This window comes from Fulvia fulva, chromosome 9, assembly GCF_020509005.1.
Source record: "Fulvia fulva chromosome 9, complete sequence".
Lineage (NCBI taxonomy): Eukaryota > Fungi > Ascomycota > Dothideomycetes > Mycosphaerellales > Mycosphaerellaceae > Fulvia > Fulvia fulva.
Window position 1 is genome coordinate 3,524,530 of NC_063020.1, and position 18,048 is coordinate 3,542,577.

Below are 18,048 nucleotides of genomic sequence, written 5' to 3' on the forward strand. Positions count from 1 at the left end.
ATCCATCACCAACCAATTTCAACATGGTCAGTGGAGAACATAATCGCTTCAACTCATCTTCAACCGACAGCTACATCAAGGACCCGATGGACACAGAAGGCGAGAGGAAGCTCACACCCGAAGAGCGCGAGAAGCTTACACCCGAAGAGCTCGAGAAGCTCAACAAAGAGCTCGCACGTATCCAGCGTAACGCCGCACGCCGCAACGCTCGACACCAGGAAAAGCTGGCTGAGCGCCGCACCGCTCGGATCGAGAAGAAGAGAACAGCTCGTCGCGCCACTCGGGCTCAGTAGAGGCAAGACAAGGGCTCTTGCGGCACTGGTAGACAAGCTCATGGTCACGGACAAGAAGGATGTCGAGTCCAGCTCCTGAAGTTGGGACAGGGGTGGCTAAGAAGTGCAGGCTGTTGATGCTGCCTGCTGAGCTTCGAGTCTTCGTCTATGAGGAGTTGCTAGAGCACGAGGGGAAGGGTGCAAAGTCGCTATCGCCGCAGATTCTTCTTGCATGCAAGCAGATCAACCGCGAAGCCCAGCCAATTCTCGACAACAACTTGAAGCGACTTTCATTCATCCGCATCCACGCAGACGACGACGGCGTGACCATCAAACACGGCGAAGCACCATCAACTCAGATCGACCGCATCAAGCACCTCTCAGCCGCTTCCGACGCAGTACCGCCTGTCCCAACCGGACACACCCACGCCATCATCCACCTCCACCTCGCCGACCGAACCTTCGCATCTCAAATCCACACCAGCTTCCTCCTAAATCAACACCTCTACCTCCTCGTCGCTCAGCTCAACAATTCTAAAATCCTCTCTCTCTCTCTCTCTCTCTCCCTCCGCAGCAGGACCAAGCATAGCAGCGACCCCGAAGCTTACGATTGGCGCACAATCCTCTGGCCTCTCACACGCGTGGGCCCCAAGGTCACAGTCTCGCATCGTCACAGTGACATATCGCAAGCTTCCTTCCAGCACCTCTCCTCACCCAGAGTGCAAGACGAGATGCCTGTCACAACACTTTCGACATTCCTGAAACTCAGGCGCAACGTCGAAGTTTTCAGCGAGATTTCTATGGAAGCGGGAGTGAATTCTGATGAGGCGAGAAGGGTCGTGGAGAGACTGTGTGGGCAGCGTTTCTTGCCTGATTTGGATCGGGGGCTAGTGTGTTATCCTATGACCGCGAAGCAGATGGAGGAGCTTGTAGGGGAGAGGTATCAGGAGACGATGCGTGTTCTTGATGGGGACTGGTTTAGGCAGGCGGTTTTGGATTCGATGGTGTTTCCTGGGGTGCAGCAGGCTTTTTGAGGCTGGGAGAGAGGCAAAGGATTCCGCGTGTCTCTGCGGCGAGGTTATTGGCTTTGAGAGAAGAGCCTGGTGGTTGTGTATACGTCTACCCTTGGGCAGATACTCGATCACCTTAAGTATCAAGATCAGGCCGTGACTTTTGAAGCGAGTAAGCAGTAGCAGAATGATACAGACGTTGCTGAACACGTCGCTGTGTCGCCTTGTACTCTTTGCAGGATCCTTGTTATCGTCAACACAGCGAACGTCGAGGAGAGCGTGGTCGATGTCACCGAAAATTGACGCGTCTGGTTCCATGATTGATTGATGATTTGGAACTGCTGGCACTTCTGTCGGTAGTGCTAGGCCGTGGCCCATGGCCTGGCGATCTGCGTCACTAATGCAAGCGAAAGCAATGTTGTGCGTCTTACCACTGAGGATCCCATGTGTCGAATTCGCCCTCCATGTCCTTGGTATGGTCTAAGGACTTAGACTTTGACCTTGCCTTCAAGTTCGCTTTCTTTCTGGCTCTCTTTGCTCCCCTAGCTTCCATCTCCATGGACCTCTCAAGTGATTCGACCTCGTCAGAATCGGCGTTGTTGTGGTTCCGCTTGCGTTTGAGGTCCCCACGAGCTCGGCGACGGTCAGTGTGGCGCTGTATACATGCGAGCTCGCGCTGTATGTCTTCGTTCGTGTATTGAGTTGACATGTCGGTGCTGTTCGATGTGTGCCTGGTTCGAGGTTGAGACTTGTGAGGTGTCTAGACGAGGTGAGCAATTCTTAGCAAAATGGGCGACATGGGAAGTGGAGCAAAGCAAGGTATTCGCTGGAACGTAGGTTCGCAGTCCCGAAAGTTCGTGGCCGATCTTCCATACTACGAAGCAAGGCACACGCCGTGTCTACCTATCTTGTATACCAGGAGCCTGAAGACCATCGTATATGTGTGGCGTTTCATCTCACAGCTCTTTCTCCGCCGCGTACGAACTGCTGCGCTATTCAGATGCTCGCTTTGCGTGATGCGAGAATTGCTTCAGCCTGCTCTTTCAGCTCCTTCCATTTTCCAGAATACAGTATCTGCTTCCCATCCGCCACACTGCGCCTTAAGATCATCTCTCGTCTGTCATCTATACGCTCGTCATCTGCCGGAAGTCGGACATGCGGCAACAGTCGAGGCAGATATCGGGCGCCTGTTCCTACCATACCTGCATCGTCCAATAGCTTGACTACACCAGCAGCTCGTTACTGAAGCGTGAGCCATTGCGAGAGGGCCGACGTGGCAGCGAACTTTCGATGTCATGCTTGTTGAAGTGCGTAACAGGCTTCGCGGCCCGGCCGTAAGTCCTCTCCTTGACACCCTGACAGTGGATAGTGCCCACACCTGGGCCCAAGCAAGCCGTTGGCCAAAGGATCTGATTGTACCATGGCGACCATTCTCTGTTGTGCTTGACGCGGATGTCGACGGTATGGATCTCGGCAAGTGAAACGGCAGTAGCGAGGAGATAGAGCTGCTGATTGACTAGAGTGGCCTCGTCGTAGACTGGATTGTCCTTGTCGTAAGCTAGAAATCGGCTGGCGTGGTCTGTGGCGTACTCAGAGCGTATGTACAGGATCAAGTATTGGCGGCTGCCGCAGAGATCTCTCCACGGAGAGAAGGCGAGGTCAAGTCTGGCATTCGGCTTGACCTCGATAGGTGACGCTGAGCCGAGCTTGAGTGTGGTTGTCTGATTTCCTCCTTTCGCGATGGTCTCCATTCGAACGATGGCGACCCGATCGGCGTTACCATCGAGGATACCTTGTGCTTCGCGGTGGATCTGCTTGCACGTGAGAAGCAGCTGAGGAGAGAGAGTCCTGCGTGTGACGCCATCATGCTCCAGTGCCTCTTCGTAGATCTGATTTTTCAGCTCTGCCGGCAGACGCATAAGCCGCGAGTGCTGAGCCTGGTTGATCTCCGCCATTGTTGTTGTGGTCGTCCTTCTCTCGACGGAAATGTCGTCCGAGTCGTCGCGTGGTCTCTTCATTGGCACCATGTTCGAGGTGGTGATCATCCTGTGCGCTTATGGTGGTTCTCAAGTGGTGTATCGTGGAGACTTCTGGCGGTAGTGTGTTGTTGGTAGAAGAAGTTATCAGCGGTGGCGCTGTCGAAGTGACGGTGCTCGAAGTGAAGTGAAGAAGCGAAGCAAACGCTGCACGAGCCAACAGCTCGGACACATCACGGCCTGCATTCACTCGATTCAGTAACCCGCACCCCCACCATCACCATCACCATAATCCGCCAACGCTCTCCTCTTCAACGCAGCATTAGCCGCCGCTTTCACCACCGCCAACCCCTGCGCTTGCGTCTCGGCAGTCCTCACTTGCTCGCCACTCTGCCTCCTCTTCACCTCTCTATCCCGCCTCAATCTCGCAGCCCTCCTTCCACTCGTAGCATACCTGCTCGGTTGCCTACATCCACCAATTCCATTACACTTCCACGGCGCCTGTGACAGTAGCTGAGGCTCGTTCCACACATCCATACTGCCGTTAGGTTTCGGCTGGGCATACTTCAGAGCAGGGGTTTGCGTAGTGTTAGTGTAGCTAGCGCCCCACCACTCTCCAATGATGCCGGTATCGTCGCGAGTATTGAGAGCTGCCCAGGCGTTGTGTTGGATCCAAGGTTTGTAGCTGTTGCATTTCTCCACGTGGGATTCTGCAAGGTCTTGGTCCGCGACGTACGTCAAGCCCGCCACCGGCGGCGTCTGCGTCGGCAAGGGCTCACAGAAAAGATCAAGGTGCTCGAAGTATGCTCCCTTGAAAACCAAAGCATCCTGACTACAATTCGCCGGCGCATCGCAGTAATCTTCCACAATACCGGCGCGGCCAAGACCAGACCATTCGGTAGCATTGCCATACTCGCCATTGTTCCAGCCTGTGGCGTTTATGACGGTGTTGATGAGGTTGTAACCATCGGAAAGATACGAAGTATCGCCGGTCGCTTCCCAGAGACCACGGAGACCGGAAAGCATGACGCCTTGGTTGTAGGTGTAGACCATTTCGTTGCGTTCGTCGCAGGTTGTTTGGTTCTCAGAGATGTGGAAGCCGTCGACGACGAGGCCTTGGGAATTGGTGAAGTTGTGGGATTTGAACCAGGTCCATCCGTTTTGAGCGTTTTGGAGCAGGAGGGGATCGTGGGCTCGAAGGAAGGGAAGGAATGGGAGAGTCCTGTTTGTGTAGTTCGGTGACGGATATGGGTCTGTGTTATCATCGCCTGGATAGTAGAGGTACATTGCTATTGAGCTGGACACAAAGAGCTCATTTGTAATGGCGTTCTTGTACGGAGCCAGAGTCGGATTCCAAGTTAGACCGCCTTCGCAGAGGGTCGTGTTGAATTTGTCCTGAACGATGTTGTAGAAAATGTGGGCTCGATGAGCGAAGTCTGCGATATCTTCTTGGCCATAAGAAGACTCAGCGTATGCATCGTACTGCTTGATGAACCTGATGGCCTCAAGCCATTCCAGCACAACCCATTGAGCATCATCGTAAGCTGCATCAAAGATCTGATTGACATCCTCGCCGCCGTAGTAGCCTTCAATTTGTGAATAGTACTTGTGAATATCGGCCTGGATCTCTGCTGCCGACGTTTCAGCTCCCGGAACGTCACCATCGTACTCGGACAAGGCCTGCGTGAAAGTCCTCTGCGTGCCTATGAAGATTGTGTTCACCAGCGCGCCAGCCCATTGTAGAATCTCTGGCTACAATATGTTAGCTATCTTCATGTTACGTCAATTCATTACACCGACATCTTCAACCCAATACGAGCCATTGAAATACGTGCTTTGCAACGCCGCTACCACTTCCTGCGTCTGCTCGAACCAGTACCCTCCATCATCACTCTTCGATCCTGAGAAACGCCATGGATTCCCAGCAGTGCCGTTCCATCCAGTCCAGAAGGTACTCGCAACAGCACGTGACGTGCCAAGAAGCAATGCCGGTAAAATGCTCTGCTTCACCATACTGACACAACTCCAAAGAACAACAAGCAGAACGAAAACCTCAGCAGCCAGCCAGACCCGGCCAACCGGCTGCCTAAGTACGTGTCCCTTCATCTCTTCAACGTTTCCAAACATCAAAAGCCTGTAAATGCGCCCAAAGGTAATGCTCCGAAACGATGCAGGTACGGCGTAGATCATGTGGAGGAGGCAGGTCATCCTAGGAATAAAGAAAAGCCAAAATAAACAATATTGCTTTGAATAGTTCCATGAGTCTGCATTATGCAGCCCGAAAGCAGGATATGAGGATGTGAGAAAGTGGATGAGGCATTCCGAAGGTGGCTATAAGAAGGCCAGGATCGTCGAGAAGCTATGGTGCTGCGTGACCTCGTCGGGAGGTGGTCGGAATTGGCGTTGGAACTGGGGTGGTGTGCTGGGTACAGAGCTTTGAGGTAACAGGGGCGGTCATGAGGTTCTGGGGTTCTGGAGGAGTGACATTGTGCATATCGCGTCGATGCTATGGGTCAGCAGGGTGGAGCATGAGATGTAATGGAGTGAAAGTGGAAGAGGTGGATGTTTCGTGTTCTCGTGGCGTGGCATTTTCGTGCTCCTCGTGCAAGGATCATTGATGGCGTTGCGGGGCAGCGGTCGTGCATCATCGAGTCGCGAATGTCTCTGCTCTGCTTTCATTGTTAGCGATCATTACACCGCCATTCATGCCTTGACACCATACGACCACGATGCCGACCAAAGCGCCGCCGGCTGCGAAGCCATCGAAGAACATATTCGACCCCTTCAACAGCAGCGCCACGGGACATCAACGCGCAGACAACCGCCTCTCTGGTAGCACATCATGGCGCGACTCGCGTAGCCTCAAACTTCGGCAGCAGTTCTCGGCGGGCGCAGGTGGTGGCAAGAGAGTCAGCGATACAGTCGGCGCGGGCAGTCTGGACTTTGGGCTGGATGGGAGGACAGAGAACGGCGGATGGGTGCGGGGCGCCAAGGGACTGCGGACGGGAGGGCAACAGAGTCTGTGGGAGACTGTCAAGGTCACCAAAGATGAGGAGGATGAGGATAGGCCGGCGAAGAGGGTGAAGGTGGAGGCTGAGAGGGATAGGCCGAATACTGTTGTGAGCCCTTTCACGCCGTTTCGCAAAGCAGATGGGACAGTACGGGAGACGAGCTGGACGAGCCATGAGTGTTCACCGAGCGATCTACTGGAGCCGATAGACCCTGCTGCCGCCACACCGGATACTATAACAAAGTCAGAGCCAACGAAGGACGAAGAGAAAGGGGACGAACCACCCAAACCTCCTCAAGTCTTCGCCTACTGCAACTTCTACATCAACGGCTCGACCGCTCCATACTCTGACCACAAGATCAAACACATCTTTTCAACCCACGGCGGTAACACATCGATAAGTCTTGGACGACGGACTGTTACACACGTAGTCATCGGAAAGCCCAGCAAAGAAGGCGGCGCTTGCGGCGGTGGGTTGGCGAGCAGCAAGATCCAGAAAGAGATCACAAGCAAGTGTGGCAATAGTGTCAAGTTTGTGAATGTTGAGTGGGTCATGGACAGTGTGAAGATGGGAAAGAGGCAGCCAGAGTCGAAGTATGAAGGCATGAAGCTGGCGCCGAAGGGAGTGAAGGGTATTAATACGATGTTCAAACCGAAGGAGAAGGAGAAATGAACAAAATGAGGTCTGAATGGTTCACAATACACGATGAGGTCTTTTGCATTGATATCAAGGACAGGCGTTAAGGGCATGGCAACAGAACGGAATGATACCCCACGCATAAGGCGGAGCACAGGCTGCATATCATAGGAGAAGGTATACAGAACATGACAGTATGATGAATCCACAATCATCAAGACAGCTGCTTTTGCATCTAACGAACGTTTCCTAACATCCAGCAAAACTCGCACAGGATACCCAACGATCGCCTTGCTTCCTGTAGGCACTGCTTCCCCTGGGCACTGAAGCCATACATATTTCTGACTGGTGACTACTCTCGACAATCGTCTTCGCCTCGATGGTGCAGTGGTTGTGCGGCCTAAAATCACACTTCCGGGGCAGATGGATGAGCTCATGGCGAAATATGAAGTGATGCACTTCAGCTCGTCGCGGGGTTTTCGTCAATTCACTATCAAGACGAAGGCGATTGTTTTGCATCGCACTGGGCATAGCGCCCCGGACTTTTTACAGTAGAGGCACATTCAGTAGTACCCTGTGCTATCTGGTCGCAGCAGAGCTGACAGGAATACTTTTTGTTCGGGATCGGGAACGTCACATGGCGTTCTGCTGGTAGGGTATGTATACCATTTACAGAACGATAGCTCTCGACAGTCGTCTTCGTCTCGATGGCGCAGTCGCAATGCGGCTGTATAATGCTTGGTCGATGCACAAGGCTCGTGATGACATGGTCATTGTGTCTGTGTTGTGCTTTGTATCAAGTGATACTGTCGGGGTGAAGGCGGTTGTTTTGCCACCCAGGATTACCGGGGAGTTGTATACCCTGATCAGATCTTTTGGACTGGACTGATACATCTTGACTGTTGAAGCTATGTACCCTCTATCACCCCTGCAGCAACGGCACTATATCCCGTTCGGCAACTCAAGCTTCTTATGCTTATACTGCCTCTTCCCAGCTCCGGTCCCATAACTCGCCGCCATTTGTCCATTACCAGTGATCCGGTACTCATGAATCGTCAATCCTTCCAACCCCACAGGTCCTCTCGCATGCACCTTGTTCGTACTGATCCCGACCTCTGTGCCGAAGCCAAATCTCATCCCATCACAGAAGCGTGTTGATGCGTTCCAGAATTTACAGGCTGCGTCAACGCCGTTGAGGAATTGATCGGCGATCTCTTTTGACGCGGTTACGATGGCGTCGGTGTGGTGGGAGCCATGGGTGTTGATGTGTTCAATAGCTTCGGAAACGGAGGAGACGGTCTTGATCGCGAGGACGAGGTCGAGGAATTCGGTGTCGTAGTCTTGATCCGTGGCGTCCTGTAACTGCGAGGATTGGTCCTTGTCAAGAGCTTTCGTCAATGCTTCCTTCGACTTCGCATCACACTTCAACGTCACACCCTTCGCCTGCAACGCCGTAGCAAGACTCGGCAGCACCGTCTCCAGAGCGTCCTCATTAGCCAGCAGCGTCTCCAACGCATTACAAGCCGCTGGATAATCCGTCTTCGAGTCCACCACCACATCCACCACCATCCCCACCTCCGCATCAGAATGCACATAAACCGAACAAAGTCCATCCGCATGCCCCAAAACTGGCATATGCGCCTTCTGCTGACAATACTTCACCAACTCATTACTCCCCCGTGGAATACAAAGATCAATAAACTCCCCCTGCTCCAACAAACCCCCCACCGCATCCCTCGTAGCAACCAACTGGATCGAATCGCTCGGGACTTCCGTTTTCTGCAGCGCCTGTGAGATGATGTTGGCGATGGTTTTGAAGGATTCTGTTGATTCTTTGCCGCCCTTCAAAATTGCGGCGTTGGCGGATTTGATGGCCAGGGAGGCGATGTTGGCGATTACTTCCGGGCGGGCTTCGAAGATTATGAGCAGGACGCCGATGGGACAGGTTTGGCGTTGGAGGATTAGGTTGTCGTCAAGTTCTGTTCGGAGGTCCACCCTGCCGACTGGAGGGGGGGAGGTCAGCAGGGTGTTTTAAGGAGAGGCTGGAAGCAATGCAGTGGAGAACGCTCATGGGAAGGAGAAGGTATTGTAGGGTTGGTTTTGAGGAAAGTGATGATGAGGACTCTTTTTCTGATCGTGATGATGTGTGGGAGATTGTCGATGAGCACAACGAAGTGCTCGACGACTTCCGCGATAACGCAGGTGACAAAGACCGCAACAGTTCTGACTGCAATGACGAAGATACGGATTCCGGCCTACCTGGGTCTGGAAGCCCTTTCACGTCTCGAATGCCTTGCAGCATATCATCGAATTTCCCCGGACGGGAAAGATCGAGGCGTTTGTAAATGCTAGCATTGAGCTCGCCATTTGCTGTCGACTGTTTTGCTTTCGCGAGGTCTTCGGCATTGGCTGCGAGGATTGAATCTTTCGCATTGGAAAGTGCATCGTGGATTGCGTCCAGTGCGTTGTTGCGAGCATTGACCGAGAGCGTTGCGAGCTTTCTTGAGGAGACTTTTGCTGCGCGGGCTGCTTGTTCGGGGGAGGAGTTGGTGAGGGACATGATTGGGAGGTGGTGTTAATGTGAATGTAGTGTGGACGGTAAGCTGGTATATCGCTGTCGTCGACGAGAACACTTTACCTCGTGCTGTTGAGTCAGCGATGTCGTGTGGGTGAAGTGGGCCAGAAGCCACGAGAATTGGCCGGATTAGACTTTTGCCAAGCCGTGCTCAACGCCACCAAATGTGAGGCAGGCGCGACCCAAATTTCATTCACTTCGCACCTTCCTCCCATCAATATCTCTCAAATGTCATGCACATTTCGTCACCAATTCTCACAGCTTCTGCAATGCCATGCACATATTGTCAGCAATTCTCACAACTTCTGCGCTCGCTTGTGCTAGCGCCGGATAGCAGCCGCATCGCAAGCACAAAACCGCCCAACTTTTCGATACGCAACCTTCTCTTCTTCTCCCCAGCTCTGTAAGACAACACCCCATCCACCCTATACTGTTACACTCGCTGATTCCCTCTTCGCTTTGCCTTTTGGCTTAGATCAAGTCAGTACAATCAGTGTTTCGCCGTCACACCAGAGCCCCAGACTAATCCACTCGCAGGTGTAGTATCTGTTCTTTTCAGTTTAATCTCTGAAACGAGTCTACGGACTCATTCAAGATTATTCTTATTTTTGGCACCAGTCGGGTGGCCGCTCTGCTTGCAGATGTCACTCGGCACAGTGTCCTTGGTATTGCACTGCCTCCAAGAGACGCGACTTCTTTTTCATCAAGCACCCTGGCCGCTGCGCTGGGGATTGGAGAAGATGCCATTCAGCCGGTGAAGGAGTACTCGAGAAAACTTATGCAGATGGTACGTGCAGACAGGAAATGCGTGAGGCGACGCGACTTGCATCTATCTCAATGGAGACGTTGAACTGCTTCACGAGACATCATAAAGCTGACGACTGAGTGTAGCGACATATTGCTGATCACTGTTGCCTGCCTGCACCGAGATCACATTGTGCCATTCTTCTACATCGTGCACGTTGTTGCTTTACCCATGTATGATGAGTTCACTGCATCCACGCGCCTCCACACGTCGCCTCGTTGGCCGGACACAAAGCAAGCCCGAATACAACTTGTCACGAGAGCACGTGTCAGCGCGCTGGACTTAGCACTCACCTTCCACTTCACTTCCCATGCGACATGCATCTCCTTTCTTCCACACCGATTACCACCTCCAGGTTCCTGCGCTTATGCAGAGCATCGCAGCTTATGCTCGGGCTGATCAACATCGCAAGCTGATAGACTCCAATAGATTCACCGGACTTGAACTGCCCGACCGCGCTCCTCGAGAAATTGATCCGTGCGCGACCGCTCACCTTCACATTGTACTTTCTTCCATTTCCAACCTCCGAACGGCAGCCTGGACTACTACCGCATGAGCGACTTTCCATTCCCAGCTTTTGCCGACTTTCACTCATTCCCAACACTCATGCAAGAACTACCGCAGCATTCCTAGGTCAGAGGCGCAAGCCTCAAGTTGGCAGCGGCGTTCTCCGTCCAGTCGTGATGGTATAAGAAGCCACAGCTGCTAAGCAGTGTCTCTCGCTCTGTTCTTGTTCTGCAGTGATCTACAGTGATCTGCAGTTGGCTGTTATGGACAAATCAGCCGCTCCGGACAACGACAGCCGGCACCAGTCTGAGGGTAGCACGTACGCAGGCGAACGCCCGTTCACGCCTCAAGCGACTTACAACCAATGAGCGCGTGGCATAATGTCGATTTTTACTACATACAGTGAAGTCGCATTTGCTGCATGCAGAGGATGCTCTGTAAACTGTACCTGCGGATATCAATAGCTTAGTTCGCAAAGATCACAGTGAGATATATCATATCTCTCGCCGTCCTGCATCGTCCGTGGCCAGTTCAAGGATCTTCTACTATCATTCACTCAGACAACAACAGCACATTACTTGCTCAAGGTCATGTTCTTCTCAACTGTCCTCGCCGGCTTGGCCGTCGCTGCCACCACAGTCGCTGCACAGGAGTGCACCACCCAGCGACGTATCGACACCTCCGACCAGGTCGCCATCGGTACATGATTCTGCGCAGCGTACACTCTGGAAGAAGTCTACTAATGTCCTCGTCCAGCCTACAATGCTGAAGGCTTTGGAGCATCAGCCGAAGCGTTCAAGCTTGTTCCATGGGGCTCTCCAGACAGTGCCGGCACTTGCTTGACTACAATGTACGCTCCATATCGTTCTCAATAAGTGACATCTACTGATATCTTATGCCAGCATCCCTAACGGCCTTGGATGTGCCATTCCAGTTGCTACTACTGGTGCTGGAACATACCAGTTTGCCGTCGAGACCCGCCAGGTTTTCAACCAATTGAACGTGACCGAGATCGTCCGTAAGTCTGCATCAACTCCGGCCATTGCTCGATCATGGTTGACTGACCTTCCCCAGCATTCAACAACGGCACTGTCCTCCTCAGCGTCGAGATCCACATTGGGGCCCGCGAGTTCGTTCCCGTACGTATCGCCGCGTCTCGCCAAGTTGACACATGACGAAAGTTGCTAACGCATCTTCTAGATTCCTGTCACCTTCCACGGCTACGTCTACATGGACTACAACACGGACTGCCGTATCTACTCCGCACGAGCCTACGCCGATGTTCCCACCTCAGTCCTCAACATGATGATTCCCGGCGGCACCCCAGGCCTTCCAGCCCCAGGACTCTTGCCCCTGTGCAAGAATCTGCCAATTGGTGGTCAAAAGAAGCGAGAGATCTCTTTCGAGGCATGAAGAGTCTCATGAGAAATATCGAAAGTTTTGCAAAGTTCTATACGAAAAGATTATTGTCTTTAGATCAGAGAATGCAAAGACCAGGGTGGAGCTGGAGTGTGCGAATAACGTTCATCGTACGCATAATTGCGCGTGCGATGCCAAGTCTCCAATTTAGTATGGTAATAGCTCGCATTATCGCATAGCGTTAGTCACAGGGCGGCGACAACAGTGATAGTCGCTCGGCAGCCGTATACGGCATTATTAATCTGCGTATAGGATAGTACTAATCGTCGATACGACGATAGCTTACTTACGATATCGCTGTCGCTTCCCGGACAATCTTTGAAGCCTTAGGCAGCAAGCCTAACGAGGGCTGCCTCCGATATCCACGCCTATCGGGGGCACTCGGCCGCACGAATTTTGCATTCGCGTTATTCGCATTCTCGCGCTGCTCCACCCTGGCAAAGACTTGAAGCTCGAACTGAACACTTTCATGAACCTTAAAGTTAATTTCCGCCCATCAATCCGTGTGACTACCCCAATTCAACCACTTCCAGCAGAAGGCTTTGAGGGACTTTCCATGTCCTCAATTGTAACAGTCACCATACGCCCAAGACGTTTGAAATCGCGAAATCACTAATCAACAAACTCCTGGCCGCACTATTCCCCACTCATTACCTAAAGCCGCTGAGATGGGTTCTGGGCTTGCTCTGGGCAAAAGCCACCACCGGACAAAGAGGCTCACTTTGCCGGAGACGTTACATTACATCTGATCCTATATGTACCCCAGATCTCCAAGTACTCTTTGACCCTAGAAGCCGTGCTAGGACTATCGCTCGGACCCTGTCGATCGCTCTTCAGCATGGCCGACGACAAATCTATCGAATCTCATCACGATGAGAAGGTCATGCCAGATCACCTCGAAGACCTCGAGCGTACACACACCAAGATTGACGTGATTCACGTCACCCAGAAGCTTCCATATGGCGAAATCAACTTCATCGGCACGTACATGGCCTGCTTGCTGGCATGTTGTGCTTCCTTCGCAGGCTTCATTATGCCCATCACTTCACTCCAGCTCATCGAGCGCGACTTGGGCGTCTCCGAGAACGCAGTCTGGATTGCACTTGGCTGGATCTTACTCTCAGCTGTGTCCTTCGTTCTGTTAGGCCGCCTCTCCGACATCTTTGGCCGTCGCTGGTTCTTTACAGGCACCACGATATCTGCTCTCATTGGTTGCATCATTGGGGCCACGGCGACCAACATCAATGTACTGATCGCAGCATCGGTGTTCCCTGGTCTGGGCTCCGCTGGGCAGCTCAGTGCCAACTACTCCCTCGGAGAGCTTGTGCCCGTCCGCCATCGTTTCGCCATCAATGGATTCATCTTCCTGGCTACGCTGCCATTCTCTGGCCTCGGGCCGTACCTGGCCCGCCTCATGATTGTCAATACTGGGCCAAGCTGGAGATCGATCTACTACCTGATCATTGGACTGAACGCAGCTTCGACTGTATGCTGGGTCCTCTTCTACCACCCGCCCAAGTTTCAAGGTCTCCATCGTGACCGGACAGTTCGCGAGGAGCTAGCAGAGATGGACTTTGGAGGAATCTTTCTATACGTTGCCGGATTCTTCTTGTTCCTCCTGGGTCTTGCATGGGGAGGCTCCGTACATCCATGGACTTCGGCATACGTCTTAGCACCGTTGATCATCGGCTTCTTTACACTCGTTGGCTTCTTGTTCTACGGTGCGTCCTTCCGCTGAACCATTCATGCTGACACACTCTCAGAGATGTACATGGGTCTGCGCCGCCCACTTATTCCAATGCACCTATTCAAGAACAAGGACTTTGTCATAGTCAACATACTCTCCGCTGTTGGTGGCGTGGTGTACTACTCGGCAAACAGTATGTCGGAACCCTCCAGATTCAAGATCTATCGTTCTTCTAACACTGTACGGCACTATTCCCGTATATGATCGCCTCTCTTTACACCGCTGATATTATCGACGGAGGTCTCGTTGCCAGTTGCATTGGAGGCGGCGTATGTGCTGGCCAATTTCTGGGCTCCTGGCTCGCTGTTCCTGGAGGAATGCTGCGACTGAAGCTAATCTTCGTCTCATGTGGGCTATGCGCATTTATTGCCGGCCTTGCCGGAGCGACCAATAGCCAAGCCATCGGCTCTGCTTTGGCTGTCTGCGGTGGACTCTGTGTCAGGCTGCTCGAAGTTGTTGTGTCTACGGTAGTCACAATAGTCATCGATGACCAGTCAGAGATTGGAACTGCTGCGGGAGTCTTTGATGGAATACGCGCAGCAGCCGGCGTACTGGCGACCGCCATCTATTCGTCAGTCTTGATGAACAAGCTGGCAGGCTACACTAAGAGCACCGTGGCACCTGCTGTCGTACAAGCCGGCCTACCTCTGGAGTCTCTTCCGGCTTTTCTCACTGCTTTGTCCTCGGGAAGCCTTCCAGCATTGGAAGCCGTTCCTGGAGTTACTCCTGCAGCAATCCAAGCTGGTGTTGCAACCTTCACGGAAGCATACGCCAAAAGCTTCAAGGTTGTTTGGCTCGGCACTCTGGCATTCGGCCTTCTAGCTGTGATTGCATCAATCTTCACAACAAATATCGATGATAGACTGTCTCATGACGTTGTACGACGTCTAGATGGAGGCAAGAACACTGATTTGGAAAACGGGGAGAAGCTGGAGAAGTTGGACTCTTAAAGTCGTCCTGGCAGAGATCGTTTGTATGTCGTCGTGTCACGGCAATGTCTTCTTGTAACGAGAGCCATTTTACTACCATATGTGCGTATTAAAGACTCGCCAGAACTACTAGATCTGCTCTGAAACATTGAGGTGATAGTCAGCTTCATTATCTGTTCCTCTCCAGTAGTCATACATGTTGCTCCACGGATCAAGTTCAAGACAAGTGGATAGAAAACAGTCCGGCCGACATATGATATGCTAATTCTCTGCTGTGTTATTCGTCTCCGGCTTGTACAGAAATTTGGGAGTGTCATATAGCTGTTGGACGTCCTGGCCCTCAATCTTTCCAATGTACCAAGTCAAGTCGCGGCCGTCATAGTCTCGCGTTGTTTGACCATTACCCAGCCAGTTCCACATGTTGCCGGATCGGTATGTGAAGTCATACCCCTGTAGCCGCGGCTTCGACATCAGAAGCAAGTACTGGTTCCGAGTTCCAGGATGCAACACAATCCGGCCTTCCTTTTTGTTGCCCTTGAACCAGCTCCGACAATCGCCGTTGTATACAGTACGGCTGTTGAAGAGGTCCGCGTGCTCAGCATACTGATCGATGACCTGCTGCCTGGGAGTCACACTCTTGACATCTTCTTCCTGGACGTGCTGGATGAGTTGTAGGATGTAGTTGACAAACGCTTCGATTACAGGCATAGCGCTGCCCTGTCCGATTGGGCCGTATGGACCATAGATTGTCAAATAGTTGGGCATAGATGGCGCCGCAACTCCAACATACCCGACTGCCTTGTCAGTGTAGATGTCTTGGAGATTGACGCCGTGGGCAATGATGGGAAATCGAGGAACCCAAGAAGTGTTGAAGCCAGTCTGTATCTCGGAATCAGCTCACAAGTCTGTGCGAAGAATGGTAGCCCTCACCGCGCAGATAATGATGTCCACATCGTGGTGTTCCCCTTGCGGATCCACGAATCCTGTGGGCGTCACTCTCTCAAGGCCACCATCAGTGAAGACGGTCACGTTCGGCTGTACCAGTGCTTCGAGGTAGCCGTTGTCTGGGCTGTCGGATCGTTAATGTGAGCATGCACAGGTATGGGAGCCAGGGGACTTACGTAGGCGTTTGCAACCGACCGGAAAAGTGGTAGGCAGGAGCTTCGAAGCCAATTGATCATTGCCACCCAATCTAGCCTTCATGAGTCCCTCTGCATACTATGCAGATCGTCAACATGAGATAGTAGCAGTGACAACGCCTTTGATTGCGCTTACCTTGCGAGCAGCATCTGAGTCTGGTGTGTTCCGATGAAAAAACTCGCCAAGAGCAACCATTTCTGTCTCGACATTCTTGCGGTATTTGAGATAGTACTCAGGATTGTCCTGCATCAGAGCCAGCTGCTCTCTGCTATCTATCACGATCGATAGTCAGCGATATCGAACGTTCGGCCGCGGTCATGAAGGACCCATTTAGGCTAGCAACATACACTGAAAGTTGGCTCCATTCTCCCCTGCCCACCCTTGTGAGAAGCCTGGCGTGATCCATGTCGGCGAGCGTATCCAAGTATAGAGATGCTGCACCTCTGACTGTATGTTGGCGAGGAGCTGGATTCCGCTGGACCCATTTCCCACGACTGCAATCTTCTTGCCAGCCAGTTGGAGATTGTCAGGATAGTTCGCCGAGTGAGCGGTTGTACCTTGAAATGTTTCCAGTGAGCTTATTGGTATGGTTGCTAATGGTTAGTGGTGCTAACCGGTGGTTATTGGTTGGTTGTGGTGACCTCGCTGTCGCTGTTGGTTATCCAGTGGTGAGGTACCTCACTGCCCTTGGTAACCAGATCCATATATAGCCTAGAGCCCGTATCTAAGCCGCTCCAGTAGGATGCTGATCCGCAGTTGGTACACGCTAAATTAGCATGATCTTGGAGTCGCGTACCTACGCGTTTTGCGTGTGTATTCACCTCTCTTTCTTTCACCTTACTGTCGCTACAATGCCCTTCGCATGGCCATCATTTACCGGCAATCGAGCCCCAGCATCTGATATTACAACCCTCTCTTTGAAGAACCCAGACTTCCATCCGGATAAGCACAAGGACTACTTTAAGCTCTATGGTAAGGAGTACACGCGCAAGAAGGCGATACGGTCGAAAGGGACGCGTAAACGGACCTCTCCGGTATGGCAACATGGCGAGTCGTTGATGCGGCACGATGATAGCAAGGAGGTGTATTACTGCTAGACCTGTGAGCTAGAGGGTAAGCCTCAAGAACTGCCTATCGTTAACGGCAATCAAGGGCCACTTTCTCACCTCACTGTCTATAGATTAAACAAGCAGGGTCAGCCTATTGCCGTTGTTGAAGAGCCTGTCGTTGATCCGGCGTAGACGACTTTAATGTGGGCGTTAGTCTCCAAGTTTGACGAATTCAAGCGACTACTTATCCGATAGATTGTATACTGCTATATCGCCTTCCGTATAGTCGAGAACGCCTACTTTCGAGAGCTCGTTTATTGCCTATCGCAGAACATTGGACAGCATCTACTACGCGCCGGCGCGACTATTCGAAAGTGGGTGCTCTATAAGTACGAGAACTAGAAGGCGAAGTTGATCTAGGAGATACTAAAGGCACTGAGCGATATTTATATCTCATTCGACGTCTGGACCTCTCCTAATCATCGCGCTATCGTCTCGGTTTATGCCTATTACATCTCTGCTCGAGGCAAGCGTTATACAAAGCTCTTAGCGTTCAGGCGACTACGTAGTGACCACACTAGCGCGAATATTGTAGACGCGCTTTAGGAGGTGTTCGCCGAGTACTCGATCTTATACCGAATCGGGTATTTCGTAACCGACAATACTAGCAATAACGACACCGCGGTTAATACGCTAATAAGGAGGATGTACCCGTAGATATAGGTCTATCACCGTAAGGGCCGCCGCCTACGATGTTTCGGCTATATTACTGACCTCTACGCGAAGTCGCTACTACTAGGAGAGTCATCTAATCGGGACCTAAAGGAGCTGGAACTAAAGACGGAGGAGGGCGCATTCGCGGCGGTGGAGGCGTTCTAGTATGCTCGTAGTGCTATTGGCAAGCTACACAATGTAATAAAGTAGATAAGGGCTTTAATATAGAGGTTAGACGAGTTTAGAGAGGTAGTAGGA

The 18,048-nt window shown here is 52.2% G+C and overlaps 9 protein-coding genes across 9 annotated transcripts; 5 read left to right on the forward strand and 4 right to left on the reverse strand.

The window, feature by feature from the left end:
* Nucleotides 1-23: 23 nt before the first annotated feature.
* Nucleotides 24-293, forward strand: CLAFUR5_09673 (uncharacterized protein; the record flags this gene model as incomplete). Its single annotated transcript, XM_047908821.1, has 1 exon — nucleotides 24-293. One exon carries the CDS (start codon nucleotides 24-26, stop codon nucleotides 291-293), a length of 270 nt encoding a protein of 89 aa, XP_047766447.1.
* Nucleotides 294-352: 59 nt separating this feature from the next.
* On the forward strand, nucleotides 353-1,306 carry CLAFUR5_09674 (uncharacterized protein; the record flags this gene model as incomplete). Its single annotated transcript, XM_047908822.1, has 1 exon — nucleotides 353-1,306. The coding sequence occupies one exon, from the start codon at nucleotides 353-355 to the stop codon at nucleotides 1,304-1,306; it is 954 nt and encodes a 317-aa protein (XP_047766444.1).
* A 1,199-nt stretch (nucleotides 1,307-2,505) lies between these two features.
* On the reverse strand, nucleotides 2,506-3,237 carry CLAFUR5_20280 (uncharacterized protein; the record flags this gene model as incomplete). Its single annotated transcript, XM_059463116.1, has 1 exon — nucleotides 2,506-3,237. The coding sequence occupies one exon, from the start codon at nucleotides 3,235-3,237 to the stop codon at nucleotides 2,506-2,508; it is 732 nt and encodes a 243-aa protein (XP_059319118.1).
* A 276-nt stretch (nucleotides 3,238-3,513) lies between these two features.
* On the reverse strand, nucleotides 3,514-5,466 carry CLAFUR5_09675 (uncharacterized protein; the record flags this gene model as incomplete). Its single annotated transcript, XM_047908823.1, has 2 exons — nucleotides 3,514-5,010; nucleotides 5,059-5,466. 2 exons carry the CDS (start codon nucleotides 5,464-5,466, stop codon nucleotides 3,514-3,516), a joined length of 1,905 nt encoding a protein of 634 aa, XP_047766445.1.
* Nucleotides 5,467-5,987: 521 nt separating this feature from the next.
* Nucleotides 5,988-6,941, forward strand: CLAFUR5_09676 (uncharacterized protein; the record flags this gene model as incomplete). The annotated part of the gene is made up of 1 exon (XM_047908824.1): nucleotides 5,988-6,941. One exon carries the CDS (start codon nucleotides 5,988-5,990, stop codon nucleotides 6,939-6,941), a length of 954 nt encoding a protein of 317 aa, XP_047766442.1.
* Nucleotides 6,942-7,847: 906 nt separating this feature from the next.
* CLAFUR5_09677 (putative gamma-glutamyl phosphate reductase) lies at nucleotides 7,848-9,465 on the reverse strand (the record flags this gene model as incomplete). Its single annotated transcript, XM_047908825.1, has 2 exons — nucleotides 7,848-8,908; nucleotides 9,165-9,465. 2 exons carry the CDS (start codon nucleotides 9,463-9,465, stop codon nucleotides 7,848-7,850), a joined length of 1,362 nt encoding a protein of 453 aa, XP_047766443.1.
* Nucleotides 9,466-11,382: 1,917 nt separating this feature from the next.
* On the forward strand, nucleotides 11,383-12,205 carry CLAFUR5_09678 (uncharacterized protein; the record flags this gene model as incomplete). The annotated part of the gene is made up of 5 exons (XM_047908826.1): nucleotides 11,383-11,491; nucleotides 11,549-11,642; nucleotides 11,695-11,810; nucleotides 11,867-11,931; nucleotides 11,993-12,205. The coding sequence occupies 5 exons, from the start codon at nucleotides 11,383-11,385 to the stop codon at nucleotides 12,203-12,205; spliced, it is 597 nt and encodes a 198-aa protein (XP_047766067.1).
* Nucleotides 12,206-13,049: 844 nt separating this feature from the next.
* CLAFUR5_09679 (Trichothecene efflux pump TRI12) lies at nucleotides 13,050-14,908 on the forward strand (the record flags this gene model as incomplete). Its single annotated transcript, XM_047908827.1, has 3 exons — nucleotides 13,050-13,932; nucleotides 13,975-14,091; nucleotides 14,199-14,908. 3 exons carry the CDS (start codon nucleotides 13,050-13,052, stop codon nucleotides 14,906-14,908), a joined length of 1,710 nt encoding a protein of 569 aa, XP_047766068.1.
* Nucleotides 14,909-15,148: 240 nt separating this feature from the next.
* CLAFUR5_09680 (Putative sterigmatocystin biosynthesis monooxygenase stcW) lies at nucleotides 15,149-16,276 on the reverse strand (the record flags this gene model as incomplete). The annotated part of the gene is made up of 4 exons (XM_047908828.1): nucleotides 15,149-15,766; nucleotides 15,818-15,951; nucleotides 16,009-16,105; nucleotides 16,163-16,276. The coding sequence occupies 4 exons, from the start codon at nucleotides 16,274-16,276 to the stop codon at nucleotides 15,149-15,151; spliced, it is 963 nt and encodes a 320-aa protein (XP_047765810.1).
* Nucleotides 16,277-18,048: the final 1,772 nt, after the last annotated feature.